This window comes from Solanum tuberosum, unplaced genomic scaffold, assembly GCF_000226075.1.
Source record: "Solanum tuberosum cultivar DM 1-3 516 R44 unplaced genomic scaffold, SolTub_3.0 scf00189, whole genome shotgun sequence".
Lineage (NCBI taxonomy): Eukaryota > Viridiplantae > Streptophyta > Magnoliopsida > Solanales > Solanaceae > Solanum > Solanum tuberosum.
In genome coordinates, this window is record NW_006239113.1 from 370,273 (window position 1) to 383,898 (window position 13,626).

At 33.8% G+C, this 13,626-nt stretch overlaps 2 protein-coding genes across 4 annotated transcripts; one reads left to right on the plus strand and one right to left on the minus strand.

Annotated features, from left to right (window-relative positions):
- Positions 1–777: 777 nt before the first annotated feature.
- Positions 778–4,133, minus strand: LOC102594689 (PHD finger protein MALE STERILITY 1). Its single transcript, XM_006354965.1, has 3 exons — positions 3,842–4,133; positions 2,876–3,200; positions 778–2,179 (listed from the first exon to the last, which is right to left on the minus strand). Exons 1-3 carry the CDS (start codon positions 4,131–4,133, stop codon positions 778–780), a joined length of 2,019 nt encoding a protein of 672 aa, XP_006355027.1.
- Positions 4,134–5,961: 1,828 nt separating this feature from the next.
- LOC102595022 (pentatricopeptide repeat-containing protein At1g03100, mitochondrial) lies at positions 5,962–13,305 on the plus strand. Of its 3 annotated transcripts, none has more exons than XM_006354966.2 (4): positions 5,962–6,073; positions 8,167–11,590; positions 12,789–12,974; positions 13,065–13,305. In XM_006354966.2, the coding sequence occupies exon 2, from the start codon at positions 8,214–8,216 to the stop codon at positions 10,542–10,544; it is 2,331 nt and encodes a 776-aa protein (XP_006355028.1). In that variant the 5' UTR covers positions 5,962–6,073; positions 8,167–8,213; the 3' UTR covers positions 10,545–11,590; positions 12,789–12,974; positions 13,065–13,305. The 3 variants fall into 3 exon arrangements, with proteins under 3 accessions (XP_006355028.1, XP_015167631.1, XP_015167630.1); XM_015312145.1 differs by having other exon boundaries at positions 12,802–12,974; XM_015312144.1 differs by lacking the exon at positions 5,962–6,073 and adding an exon at positions 7,641–8,074.
- The last annotated feature ends 321 nt before the right edge of the window (positions 13,306–13,626 follow it).

Genomic DNA, 13,626 nt, shown 5'->3' on the forward strand with positions numbered 1-13,626 from the left:
TACGTGACTGTCCTTTTAATTTAGTTCCCCTATTTATTTTGATAAGTGTAATATTTATATGCTTGCTTGTTTTAAATTGTAAAACAAAATTATTGTGGAATTTTAATTTTAATTATATATATACACAATTGTGTAATTTCATTTTTGTGATTATTATTTGCAATTTTATTTAGTTATTGATCTAATTGTTGTACAATTTTACATGACATCCACAATAACCAAGAGATGTAGATATTTTATAAGAGATAATTATAGTACAACGTCTTTAGGTGATCTGGTTTATAAAATAATCAGCAAATATACAGTTTTTTTTATATTTAAATAAAAATATACATGATCAATATATAAGTTTTATAGATTTAGGCTAATATCGGTAATTGAATTTGGATGAAGGGACAAATATATATCAATTGTAGATTCGCACAAATCGAAAGATAGTCACTTGAACATCCTTTATTATAATGTACGTTATATGTATACACAAAAAATATATTGCGTATATAAGTCAGAAATCACTTTTATACGTGTATATATATAAAATTTTGAACATTAACGAAATTTCTAACTTCGTCAATGCATAACATGTATTGTACATGTACAATCAAACAAGATAGATGTATATATATAATATCATGTAATTTCAACAAGATATTAGAATAATATATCTCTTATATCCATAAAACATTTCTTCCAACTCAAATAGTAGTAATGCATAAATAGTTGTAAACATATATAATTATATCCTCTCTTTTTTCTTCTTTTGTTGATAGAAATTATCTAAGGTAATGATGGAAATTGTAAGATATCTTGCTCACACTTATTACAAAGAAATATATCTGGAATTGCTTCATGATTTGGTATATTAACACATCTAGTGTGTTGCCAAACTTCACAAATATCACAACAAATCATCCTTTCACCATCTTCATCTTTAGTCCCACAAAGACAATTCACAATAATATTATTCTTAATTCCTTCAAATATCTCTCCATTAATATTAATATCATCATTATTTGACATTATTACCCCTCCTAAAATAATCTTGCTTCCTGGTTTCATCACATTAAACACCAATTCTATTCCACTAATTGGGCTCATCAAGTTGTTAATTGATCTTGTGGTAAAGTTCCTTAATCCCAAATACATATCCCCAAAAGTTTTTTCAACTTCAATTTTTAGCTCATCAAATGTGACATCATTTCTCATTAAGAAACACTCAAATGGGGTCATTACCTTTTCTTCTACACCAAATCCATCATTGGTTGCCAACATAATCGCGCAATAAATCTTGGATTTGTCTGCTTCAATTCTTGAATCTGGCTCTGATACCCCTTTATATTCCTTGAGGAAGTACTTTGTGTCTAGGATTATTCTAGAAGCTGTTGGAATTGTAGCAAAAACTCCCTTGTAATTTGACGTTAATCCCTTATGCTCTTTTAGAATATTGTTGTACAAGAAGTATATGTCCTTCATAAGTTGCACCCATGTGATTTTGTATTGTTGTTTCCCTTTTGAGTCATTAACCCTAAAACCTTGATCTTGTTTAGGGAATGCTTTAGATATATCCTCTAAACAATATTCCAAAACTTTAGTTATTGGATTTAAGCATCGACGAACCAAATACTTCCCAACAATATGATTCCCTAATGACTTGAGCACGAAATCAAGCAACCCTGTATCACCAATATAAGCACGAGCAGCATCACGAACCTCTTGCCTAGACACCCATCGCAATTCAGCCCTTTTTAGGGCTTCCACAACAACCCTAATAGCCATTTCAACGCGTTTAGGTGACCATCTACAAGTGGTGTCAACCAATAGCCCTGGATAACATGAGGTAAGATTGTTTTCCTTTGGAATCCTTGATTTGAGCTCCAACATGAAATGAAAGGCATCACAAAGTGTGACTAATGAGTGACCAGATAACATTTGGTACCTTGATAACACTGTTAATATCTCATTAATATTTATAATCCCTACATGATGATGTGCTAATAAGGCTAATGGCATGTTTTGTAAGGCATTAATTGCACTTTGATATGTTTCTTGTGTTACACCAAAGCTTCCACGCCCAAATTTGTAACCCCATCGACCAAACCATGGCTCACCATAGGCTAATGTGTTGAGTAGTCTTAGATCCATGCCTTTCTTTGTTGAGATATCTCTTAAGCTTACTTTCCTTCAAAACATAGAGAAATTATTATTGTTTTCGATCTCAAATATTAGTCGTTTTGGTAATCTAAAGTTGTTGACTTTTCGAAAAAGTAAGGAGTTGTTTATGACTTTAAGTGCAAATGTAAAGGAAAATGAAGGATATATAATTCAGACAAATACTTTTATTATGACGATTAAGGCTAAGTGGTGCGCAAAACCATGAAAGATACTCCTTGTGTATCGTTTTATGTGATGTCTGCTTGATTGAACACATAGTTTAAGATGTCACTATTATAGCAAAATAGTTCGAACCATTACTAATATATTTTTGTTTCGTTTTATGTGACATTTGTTTATAATGTTTTAAAAACGGAAGATACCTTTCTATATTTCAAAATAAAGTAACTTTAAACTTTCTATTTTACTTGACAGTAGTAGAGCTGAAATATAATAAAAAAAGTAAACGCGGGAAGAAAACAAGGAATTAACATATACTACATAAAATTTGTTGATCTTGTATATATAATGTATGTAGTTTATCATCAATGGGGTTCGAAGGAACCTCAATTGCGGCACTCTAACTCCACCCCTGATTACAAATATGTCCTAACAAGTTTAAGACTATAAATTTTAAAGTTCTCTATTTGTCAAATTTCATGTTGAATTAAACAGCGTCAGATAAAATGAAACGAGAATAATCGTTAAGTTGATGATGACAAACCTAGCACGAAGTCCAATGCAAAGTCGATCCCAAAAGTCCATAATAGAGTGGCCAGGCAAGTCAGAAGAAGTAGGAGTCTCCAATGATCCATTGACACAAAGCAAATGCCCAAAACCATTAGAATGAAACACACCATGCATCATATGACCTTCTATTTCTATCAAATTCAACTTACTTTTAATTATTTCTCCACCAATAATATTATTACTATCTGTTTTGTATTTGTATTTTTGTCCACCTCCTCCTTCTACACAAGCTCCAATTGTGTCCTTTGAAGGCAATAGGAAATGGTATTTCTTGTTGCACATCAAATTGTTGCCCCATCCTGAGTAACATTTTGGCCATGCATAAGTACTTGATGAGTTTAACTTTTATATATACACCGATAGTCGATTGGTGGCAGAACTAGTTTTTTCATTAAATAAGTTGAAAAGGTAAATATATGAAGAAATTAAGAGAATTCGATTTATAGTGTATGGATGTCATCATATGGTCTTGTTGAATTAAATTAAGGTAGGTTTAAATGGTTTATGTTAATAAGTCATGCATCAATTCTTACTTTTGTTTTGAACAAGAATTAATGGCTCCATCACTATTGACGATCTATGATAAGTGGGATAATATATAATCAATATAACAAGTTATCTGCTATAACAAATTAAAGTAGTATGTCGATAAATTTTCAAAAGGAGAATTCTACAAGTATTAAGTGAATATGCAAAATACTAAGATGAGGAGAATTGTGCAAGTATAAGATAAAGTCATGCTAAGCAAATTTTTGATTTTTTAAAGTATAATTTTAGTAATTTCACTTAGTATTTGATTTAATTTCACCAAACACAAACCTAACAAATGAAGTTACTAATCACTACATGTTCCAAATATACTATTAATCTTCTTCTCAGTGACAGATTCAGAATTTAAACTTCACGTGAACTTGTAATAATTCTCGAATAACGATGTTACCTATGTATTGACAATGTTTGCAATGAGGATTGAGGGACAATTCAACTTGTTCTTCAACAACAAATAGGAGCACATGCATTGGTGGATGTCTATGAACTTCCAATTGAAATGACCAAATACTCCCATTTTCTTGTTGTGCAAATTCCAAAAGAAGTTTAACATTTTGGTCAAAATTGCACCCAATAAACTCTGTAGGAAACCCTTGTTCACCAAAATTCTTGAACTTAAATAGTACCCTCTCATTATTATTCCTCTTCCTTTTCTTTGATCCGCTCAGATCTAAAGTCGACATCTTCTTCACCATCAGAGGAACCAAAGATAGATCATGGATTCAAGAAAATTTAAAGAGAGTTCGTTACTTACTAGTTACAACTTACCAACCTCTCTCTACCTAGCTAGGTGTTTTAAAGAAAATTAAAAAGGGTAACACACACTTAATTTGCCAAAAATGACCAAAAATAAAAAAAAGTGTCATTCAAAATGGATGGTTTTATTATGTTTGTACAAATATTGGAAAAAATTTATTATGCAAATCTATCGCAGAAAGCAAGAGTTACATGTATGTATTTTAAAAATGGAACCATGCTTTTGGTCATGTTACAAATGTTAAACCATTTTAATTAATTGCTTAATTACTCCCGGCAAATTCTATGGTCAGTTGAGACATGCTGAAAGTTATGTATAATTAGGGTACTACAGATTTAATTAGTATGGAAATTATATTAACACAATGTTACTGGCCAACTATATACTCTGGACATTTTAAAATGAGCGGGATTGATAAATAAAGAGAAATTTTTAGAAATAGCAAATATATAATAGGCATAATAAGGCTCTACAACTATAGTTTTGATAATTGCACTTCATAGCTATAGTTTTGTTTGCTATGAGGGCTGCGATTTTGTATATTTCTGTCCGTTTGTATATTTCGTTTGCGAATATACAAGTAAGTTTATATAAATTATGTATTTCTACATTTATGAATTTTTCAGAACTCTGTTTGTATATTTCGCTTGTCAATATACAAACATGGTAATTTATTATGATTTTTTCACAAATCATATACATAATTCTAGATATATACAATCAGGAACTGAATTATACAAATTCTGAATTTATACAAATCAGGTGAATAGCAAGAATTGAAAAAATTGTAGCCGCAAATTACAATTTTCTTAAACTGTAGTTATAATACCTAATATAGGCTAAATGTTTGCTATTCTGCATAATTTTCCCATAAATAAATGGGTCATTGACTGTCCAAAAGTTATTTGGATTGAAATTAGTTGGGTTGAAATAGGCTAATAGCTTATTAGTAGTGATAATTTTCTTAAAGAAAATTACGTATATATACTGTTCGATCAACTAATTTATTAGTATAGCCAAAATATATACTATATATAAGTTGTGTAGAGGTGTATACATATACATTATAGTGTGTATTTTGGCTATATAAACTTATAAAGAGTTGCACAATTGTATCAAACTTTATGTATGAGCTAATATCAATGTCACACTTAACTAGCTTAAATTCAAACTATACAAGCAATATGTTAAACTTCTTATTTGAAATTTGACTTCATAATCCCAACTTTATACTCGTATATATAAAATTTGTAACTTCATCCTCGTTTTCTACTTTAATCCCAAAAATTTGAAATTGATTTTAAAAGCGGCTAAATATTAAATATTATATAATTTGGCTATATCTTAAATAGTGATGAGTTTCAATTTTGACAATTCATATTTGAGATATTCAGGTGGAGGGCTTAAAGTCTATCAAAATTCAACTAAAGTTAAATAAATTTAAAAAACCAATTAAAGTTAAGTTGCACATCTAAAAGCAACTCTATTATTATTTACGTTGATTTTGAATAAAAATGTATATTTCACGCTTCAAATAGAGATCTTTAATTTTTGTCTTTTAACAATCAAACTTATATTTCGTACGATATGAATTCTTTAGAAACAATAATCACGTCATGACATAACTTATGAGATATTATGATATAAAATATAAACTTACGTTTTACGAAAAATTCTCTATTACGAGAGACAAAAACTAAAGACGAGCCCAAAAGAGAACCTAAGTGCAAAATGATCCTCTTGATTTTGGCCCAAAGTTATTCTCGTTGGAGAGGCCCAACTTCAAGTTTATGTCACACAGTCACAGTCTTCTTTCTTCGTCTCCGGCGAACTTTGCTTCTCTCCGACCAAAAAAAAAATCGACCGGTGAGTTCCCTTTTTCTCTTTTGGCCTAATCCCCCAACCCCCAATGAGTTGTTAATCAGTATTCTGAAAGTAGAAAATGAAAAAAAAGAAAAAAAATGCCTTAAAAGGTGCGGTTTTGCTCATTACATTGTTGATTTTCAGCATGTTTTTTAGTGGTAAAACAAGAATCTGTGAACTGAGGATTTTTCCCTTCTGGGTTCTTTTTGTTACTACATAAAGAGAGAAATCACCTTCAATTTCTGGCTTTCCCTAATTAATATGCATTTTTATTAGCTAATTGGATGGTTATCCAAGTTATACTACGAGGTAGGGGTAAGGTATGCATATATTTTCCTCTTTTTCTCCAACCCCACTTGTGGGATTGTACTGGGTTGGGTATGTATTAAAGTTATGAAGATTACTCAGTAAAAACACTCATGTTTTGCCTATTTTATGACAAAATGATTGTTTTCTATCACTTGAAGAAGCACTTCCTCTGTTTATTTAGTGCTCAGTTGTTACTGTTATTGGAGTGGCTAATGATATTGGGAAACAATTGGGTTATTATGCTTGTTGGTGTCTGGCTTTCTTTCTTAAGCTATGGTATTCTTTGGCATGCTGTCAGCACTCAGCCAGACTGTGCTGTCATTGTCTTACTGGGGTTCTTGATTTCTTTGGATTTTTTCGCCTTCTTTTTTCGATTTCAAGTTCTTTTCTTATAGACGGCCGTAGAGGTTTTAGTTACTAAGCTGTGGATGTCTGAATTGCTCATGTGAAACAGAAATACTGATCTATTGTGAATGCGGATATTGAGTTGATTGGAGATAATAGGATAATAAAGTTAATTTTATTCCATTGTGCTGACAGCATATTCCATTGTGCAATTGGATTAGACACAAATTCTTTTCTATCTTTACTCAAATCTGTATCTGGTTTTTCATACTGTAGCTTTAAACACCAGAACCACGTGTCTTTGATTGTGAGGGGGATGTGACCTGAGGAAATGCATGTGACATGAATTCTTCGGTTAATTACTGTTGTACGATTTCATGTTCAGTTTTGCTTGGATAGATAATTTGTTTTCATCGTCTTGGAATAGATAGCTGAGAGACTAGCAAGCTGATCCGTAGGAGTGATTTTGTGGGATATCGAGAAAATGTACTTTTCCGGAATGAGTAATTTTGTGGGATAATTGACAAAATATGAGTGATTTTGTTGTTGCAGAAAGAACAAAAGCGACTGAACTGAATAATTTTTCCATAATTTGAGTGACCATCCATCTAATTAACACTAGTTAGTATTCTGAGATATCCTTAATAGAAAAGGAAGAAAACAAGGAGTTTAAGGACATAAAGGTGTAATCTTTGTCATTATATTACGGGTTTTCAACATACTCCTAATAGTAACACTAATTCTGAATTGGGGTTGTCATAGTCACTGACTATTATCACTGCATAAAGAAAGAATCAAGATGCTTATTTATGAGTTTTTTTCAGAAGTTAATTTTGTATTCTTATTTACTTCCCATGTTAGTTACTCTCAAACCTTCTTAATATTAGAAGAAAAAGGATAAATAGTCTATATAAAGGTCTATTATTAATCAATTTATTGTGCAAACTTTTAGCATGCTTCGTAGTGGTAGAACCTGAACTCTGAATTGGAGTTGCCGAGCTCGGTGTCTGCTTTCACTGCATAAAGAAATTAACTCCAATTTGTATGATTCGTTATGATATTTTTTACAAGTTAATATGTGTTTTTATTTGGTTCCTATGTTAATCTGTTTACAGATATTATTTTTATATAAAAAGAAGAAGAAAAGAGTACTGACATAAAAAGTGCAATATTTATCATTCTATTGCAAGTTTTAGCCCCTTAAATTGAAATCAACTCATATAGCATCCTTTTAATTATTCATAGTGATTCATACAACCAAATTCAATTTCCCGCCATCAAACTGTAGCATCTGAAATCCATGAATTCAAAATAGCTCTAATATCTGTGTCAGTGTCGTCCATTCCTGAGGTAAGGTTAGCATGGCAGAAAACTTAGTAAAATATTTTTTACAAATGAAAAAGAACTTACTAACTAATCTCTAATAGTATTTCCTTTGTCAGCCAACATTCAGCATGAAATAAAGAGCTAGAAATACTACTTGGAGAAAATGATCACTCTCCAGAAGTTGAACTTTAGGATGACAGCTTTCCCTTATTCTTTGCTTCGGTTGTTTGCTGTCAATGGTGATTATATAGTTTTCAGACACACAAGTCAGTCTGATTGGAGTAGTAAGAATGTCAATCGGTCAGTGGGCTTTTTTTGGGGCAACATAGAGATTCAGGGTGGAGTCGACCGCACTGTGTTTGCTCAGACTGCTCTATTTTCTACCATTGCTGGGACAATCCTTGTCCAGGCTCAAGACCTTGGTAAAATGTCTGAAGAGTTAGAAAATGATATTGATGAAAATAAACTTGATGATGCATGGGCTGTGTATGAGAGGCACATGCAAATGGAAGGGTTTCCTAGAAAATCAATTGTTAATAAACTTCTAGCAGCCAGTGCTGAAAGCTCAGATCTTGGACAGCTGGACAGGGCTTATGGCTTGGTTGAACAAGCATTTGAGAAGAACAAGCATGACTTGCTTGAGAGGAATACTCTTATATATCTCTCTTTAGCTTTTGCCAAATGTGGATCACCTATTCCCGCATCTACTCTTTTAAGGAAGCTTGTGGAAACAGAGAAGTATCCACCTGTGAGTGCTTGGTCTGCAATCCTGGCTTATATGTCACAGACCTCTACTGGATCCTACCTTGCTGTTGAATTGGTCCTTGAAATAGGTTACTTATTCCAGGACGGAAGAGTTGATCCCCGTAAAAAGAGCAACGAATTTCTGCTTTTCATGAAGCCTAATGCCACTTGTTTCAACATTGCTTTAGCTGGATGTCTTCTGTTTGGAACCACTAGAAAAGCAGAGCAGCTTCTCGACATGATGCCTCGAATCAACTTGAAAGCTGATGCTACTTTACTAATCATAATGGCTCATATTTATGAGAAGAACGGACGAAAGGAGGAGCTCAAGAAGCTTAAGAGAGACATGGAAGAGGCCCCTAATGTGACGGAGATGCAGTTTCGTCAGTTCTATAATTGTTTGCTTTCATGCTTTCTGAAGTTTGGAGATCTTGAATCTACATCCCACATGGTTCTAGAAATGCTTCGCAAGGCAGTGAAAGCTAAAAATTCTCTTGGTATAGCTAGTTTGCTTCTTGAGGTTTCTAGAAGTAGCGATACATTGTGTTCAAATGTTCTTCCTGAGGATGCCCATCATCGAAAGCCAGATGAATCAGAAAGTTTAGTATCATATGAAGATCTCTGTAGGGACAGAAAGTTTTCAAAACTGCAGACCATTGCTAAAAACTTACTTGATGTCTTGGTAATTAAGTTGCAGAAGCAAATTGAATTTATTACAACTGAACATGGTATTCTCCAGCCTACTGAGAAATTATATGTTAAATTGGTAAAGGCTTTCTTAGAAGCTGGGAGAACAAAAGATCTTGCAGAATTTCTAATTAAGGCAGAGAAAGAAGATTCTCCAGTTTCAGTTGATGATTCTGCCTTGGTTCATGTGATAAACTCTTGTATTTCACTTGGATGGTTAGATCAGGCACATGACCTTCTGGATGAAATGCGATTGGCTGGTGTTAGAACTGGTTCTTCTGTTTATGCATCTCTTTTGAAAGCATACTGTAAAGAGAGTCGAGCGGGGGAAGTTGCATCACTGCTTAGAGATGCTCGTAAAGCTGGGATTCAGATAGATGCAAGCTGTTATGAAGTATTGATCCAGTCCAGGGTGATACAGAAGGACTCTCAAGGGGCCCTTGACCTGTTCAAGGAGATGAAAGAGGCTAAGATACCAAGAGCTGGTCATCAAGAATTTGAGAAATTGGTGAAAGGGTCTTCAGAAGGAGGTGAAGCTAGTTTAATGGTGACGCTTTTGCATGAAATCAAGGAAGGGCAAAAAGTAGATTATGGAGTTCATGACTGGAATAATGTAATTCACTTCTTCTGCAAAAAGAGGTTGATGAAAGATGCCGAAAAGGCTTTTAAGAAGATGAGGAGTTTGGGCCATTCTCCAAATGCACAAACTTTTCATTCCCTGGTCACAGGTTATGCTGCCATTGGTGGAAAATATGTCGAGGTGACGGAAATATGGGGTGAAATGAAGTCTCTTGCTTTTTCTAGTGGAATGAAGTTTGATCAGGAACTGTTAGATGCTGTGCTTTATACATTTGTTAGAGGTGGTTTTTTTGTTCGAGCAATTGAAGTCGTAGAGATGATGGAGAAAGGTAATATGTTTATTGACAAGTATAAATATCGCACCCTCTTCTTAAAATACCACAAAACACTCTACAAGGGGAAGGCTCCAAAATTCCAGTCAGAATCTCAGATGAAAAAGAGAGAGGCAGCATTGAACTTTAAGAGATGGGCTGGGTTATGCTGAAGATTCATAGTCTATAGCCTCAAGTATATTACCCTTCAATACTGGAACTTGTTGCTCTGGTTGTTCCTAAATGGGTCGACAGTGAAATGAATGGATCTCCATGTTGATCCAAATGTTTTCGACCCATCACTTGATGCTAGCAGATCAAGACATTTCCATGGATTTCATTCTTATTAATTTCTGATCATTCAGTTCCTTATCATCATAAATGCCTTGCAAAATAAGTCATATTGATGAGATGCATCATACTTTCTCTGTGCGTGCTTTTAAGGAAACATATAATGGCTGATTTTTTTGAAGGTCAGTCTCCATTGCTTATAATACTGCGCTGTCCTCAACATAGTATCCGTTATGAGTAAAGTTGTGCCTGAAGATCATCCATTTATTTGTGCTCTGGAATGATTTTGAGAGGTTCAGGGTGAAGCATTTATTTTGCTTTACAATAAGAAATTCATCCATTTAATGTATGGAGGCATTAATCTTCTATTGAATGGCTTAACACCTTAGGTGCCTGCATTATTCAACATCCAAAAGAAGGTTTTAGTTTCTACTAAAGCGGTGTATATAATTGCACCGTGACAGACCTGCTACTCATCATGATTCCTTTAAGGGAACCTTCAACATATACGCAAAATTGCTGAAATGAAGTATTTCGGTGAGATAATTTTGCAAGCACAAATTTTCTTTTTGATAAAGGTAAAGTTGTATTCCTCAGCAATGAGGGTATGCTGGCAACCACCAAAAAGATTTACATCACTGACCCAAAAAAACCAACTCAAGAGAGCTGCTACTAAACTTGTAAAGAAGAAAAAAAAAATTAAAATCTGTCCAGCATCCTCTATACCCTCCTCTTTACACCATAAAAAGAAAGTTTTCATAGAACGCCATTTGATCTTTTGCACTGATTCTGCAGTATTTTCTAGACACCTCTTGTTTCTTTCTCTCCAAATAGTCCACCATATACAGGAGGGTATCATGTTCCACCATTTCTTCTGGCTCTTACTCCCCCCACCCAGCAACTAAGAAGGTCTGCAGTGTACTGACAGGTAAAGCTCTCGAACCTCATTACTGCTGGAAACTCTATTTGTCCATAGTGGTTTACATAACGACTTTCCCATTACTTTAACAAGAAATAAAGACCTTCAGATTTAGATGTTAACATTTGTTTCTGGAGAATCTAGGTAGGTCTCTATTCTAGAGGTCCAATAAACATGTAACATGTTGAAGCTTAAATATTATGTTGAGTATATGATTTTTGCGCATTTAGTTCTATGTCTGTTAGTTTCAGGATGTGCTTTCAAGCTCATATGATCTTTAAGATGAAGTCTAAGGTCATTTTTGCTTTGTTCTATGTGTTCTTGTGAAAAGATTAACTTCGAACATGACTTTTCACTTTTGTGCTTTCTTTTATCTGTTCTTGTGAAAAGTGTGACTGAGAATTATGTTGCTTCCTATGTGTACTGAAAACAATTATTGATATCAAAACAATGATCCTTAGTAGTTAACATTTACATTGAAGAGTTTATGTCAAAAGCTAAAAGATCAGTTTTTTATTATAAGCGTAAAAGTTCGATGGTAACTTTGCTACTGAAAATTGAGAGGAGCCATCTGAATATCAACAGAAGAAAGGCTAGCTCAGACTTAGAGTATGGGATGGGATACAATTAATTAGTTTATTGTTGATTGATAGATTTAGAAATTATTGCCCTTGAGAATAGCATTAGAGAGAGGCCTAGGGGTTTGTTCTAGTGGTAAGAGCTTAGTGCACGTCACAGGTTCGATATTTAAGTGGAGAAGGGTAGAATGGCGGGATCATTATCACCAAGTTTCAAACTGTGCACCACTGGCTCTCAGGATTTCTTGGTTATAAAAAACAAACAAAAAAATGGTGTAAGAGAGACATTTGCTCAATTGTTAGTTCATTGCTTTTTGGGTTAAACAATTTTCTTGTGGGTTTCTAATATTGGTTTCAATGTCGAACAAGTTGGGTCAAAACAAAAAAAAGACCTTTTTGCTTCATATTTTTCAACGAACTAAACTCCACAAAAATCCAGCACAGTTTCTAATTTGAACACAGCGTACTGATTCTGGTGACTTTTGATTAAATAATATTATAAGGATGTAAGTAAGACCGACAGATTTGAAAACTTTGAGCCTTATAATTTTAACATGAAAACTTCCTGCTGATAATTGTCACTTCCTCATTCACCTGTCTACATCTTGTTTATCTTCTATTGCTTTCAGCTTATTTCTTCAGGGGTCTATGGGGCTGAGTCGTTTCTTTGCCATTCCTTAAGTCGAGGAGATATCGTTGCAAAAAATGGAAGAAAGAGCTGCTTGGCTAAGATAACTCACTGAATCATGAGGGTTTCCTGCAATATGCCAAGTAGATTTCTCACTGGACTTGAGCACTCTTGGCCTTGTTCGTCGGTGTGTTTCTAAAGCTTTATGTCTTATCAGAATCATTTATGATCCTATCGAATATATTTAAGATTTAGTTCCATCTATGGTTTTCTGCAGGTAAGTCAGTTCGAAACATGATGGCATTGAGAAGATATTGTGAGACGAAGTGGTTAAACATCAAACTGGAATTTGATTTCTCCTAATTGATGTGTAATATGTGTGCACTATTCTAGCTTAGATGGATTCTGTAGTCTAGTTAAACTTTTCCTCCCACACATGTTATGTAAGAATAAGTTTGCTATTTACTTGTTGATTTTTTTGTTTTGTACTATGAAGGTGATGGATTTTTGTGATGTATTATCTTTAGTATAAGTTTGTCATTTTTAGTAAATGTGATTGATTGTACCATATGATAGGCACACGTAAGGGTGGCAACGGAACCGGTAACGGGACTACCGGAACGGAACCGGGCACCACGGGCCGGAACCGAACCGGAACCGGTAATTCCGGAAAAAAATCCGTGTACCCGTCCCGGACCGGTAACAGACTGGACCGGACCGGACCGGAAACCGGGTCCAACCGTTATAAATTATAATTTTTTTATTAAAATTAAAAAATTAGGAACATTACACTTAAAAATTTATACTTTTAAAGTTTTAAATACAAACTTTCAAACTTT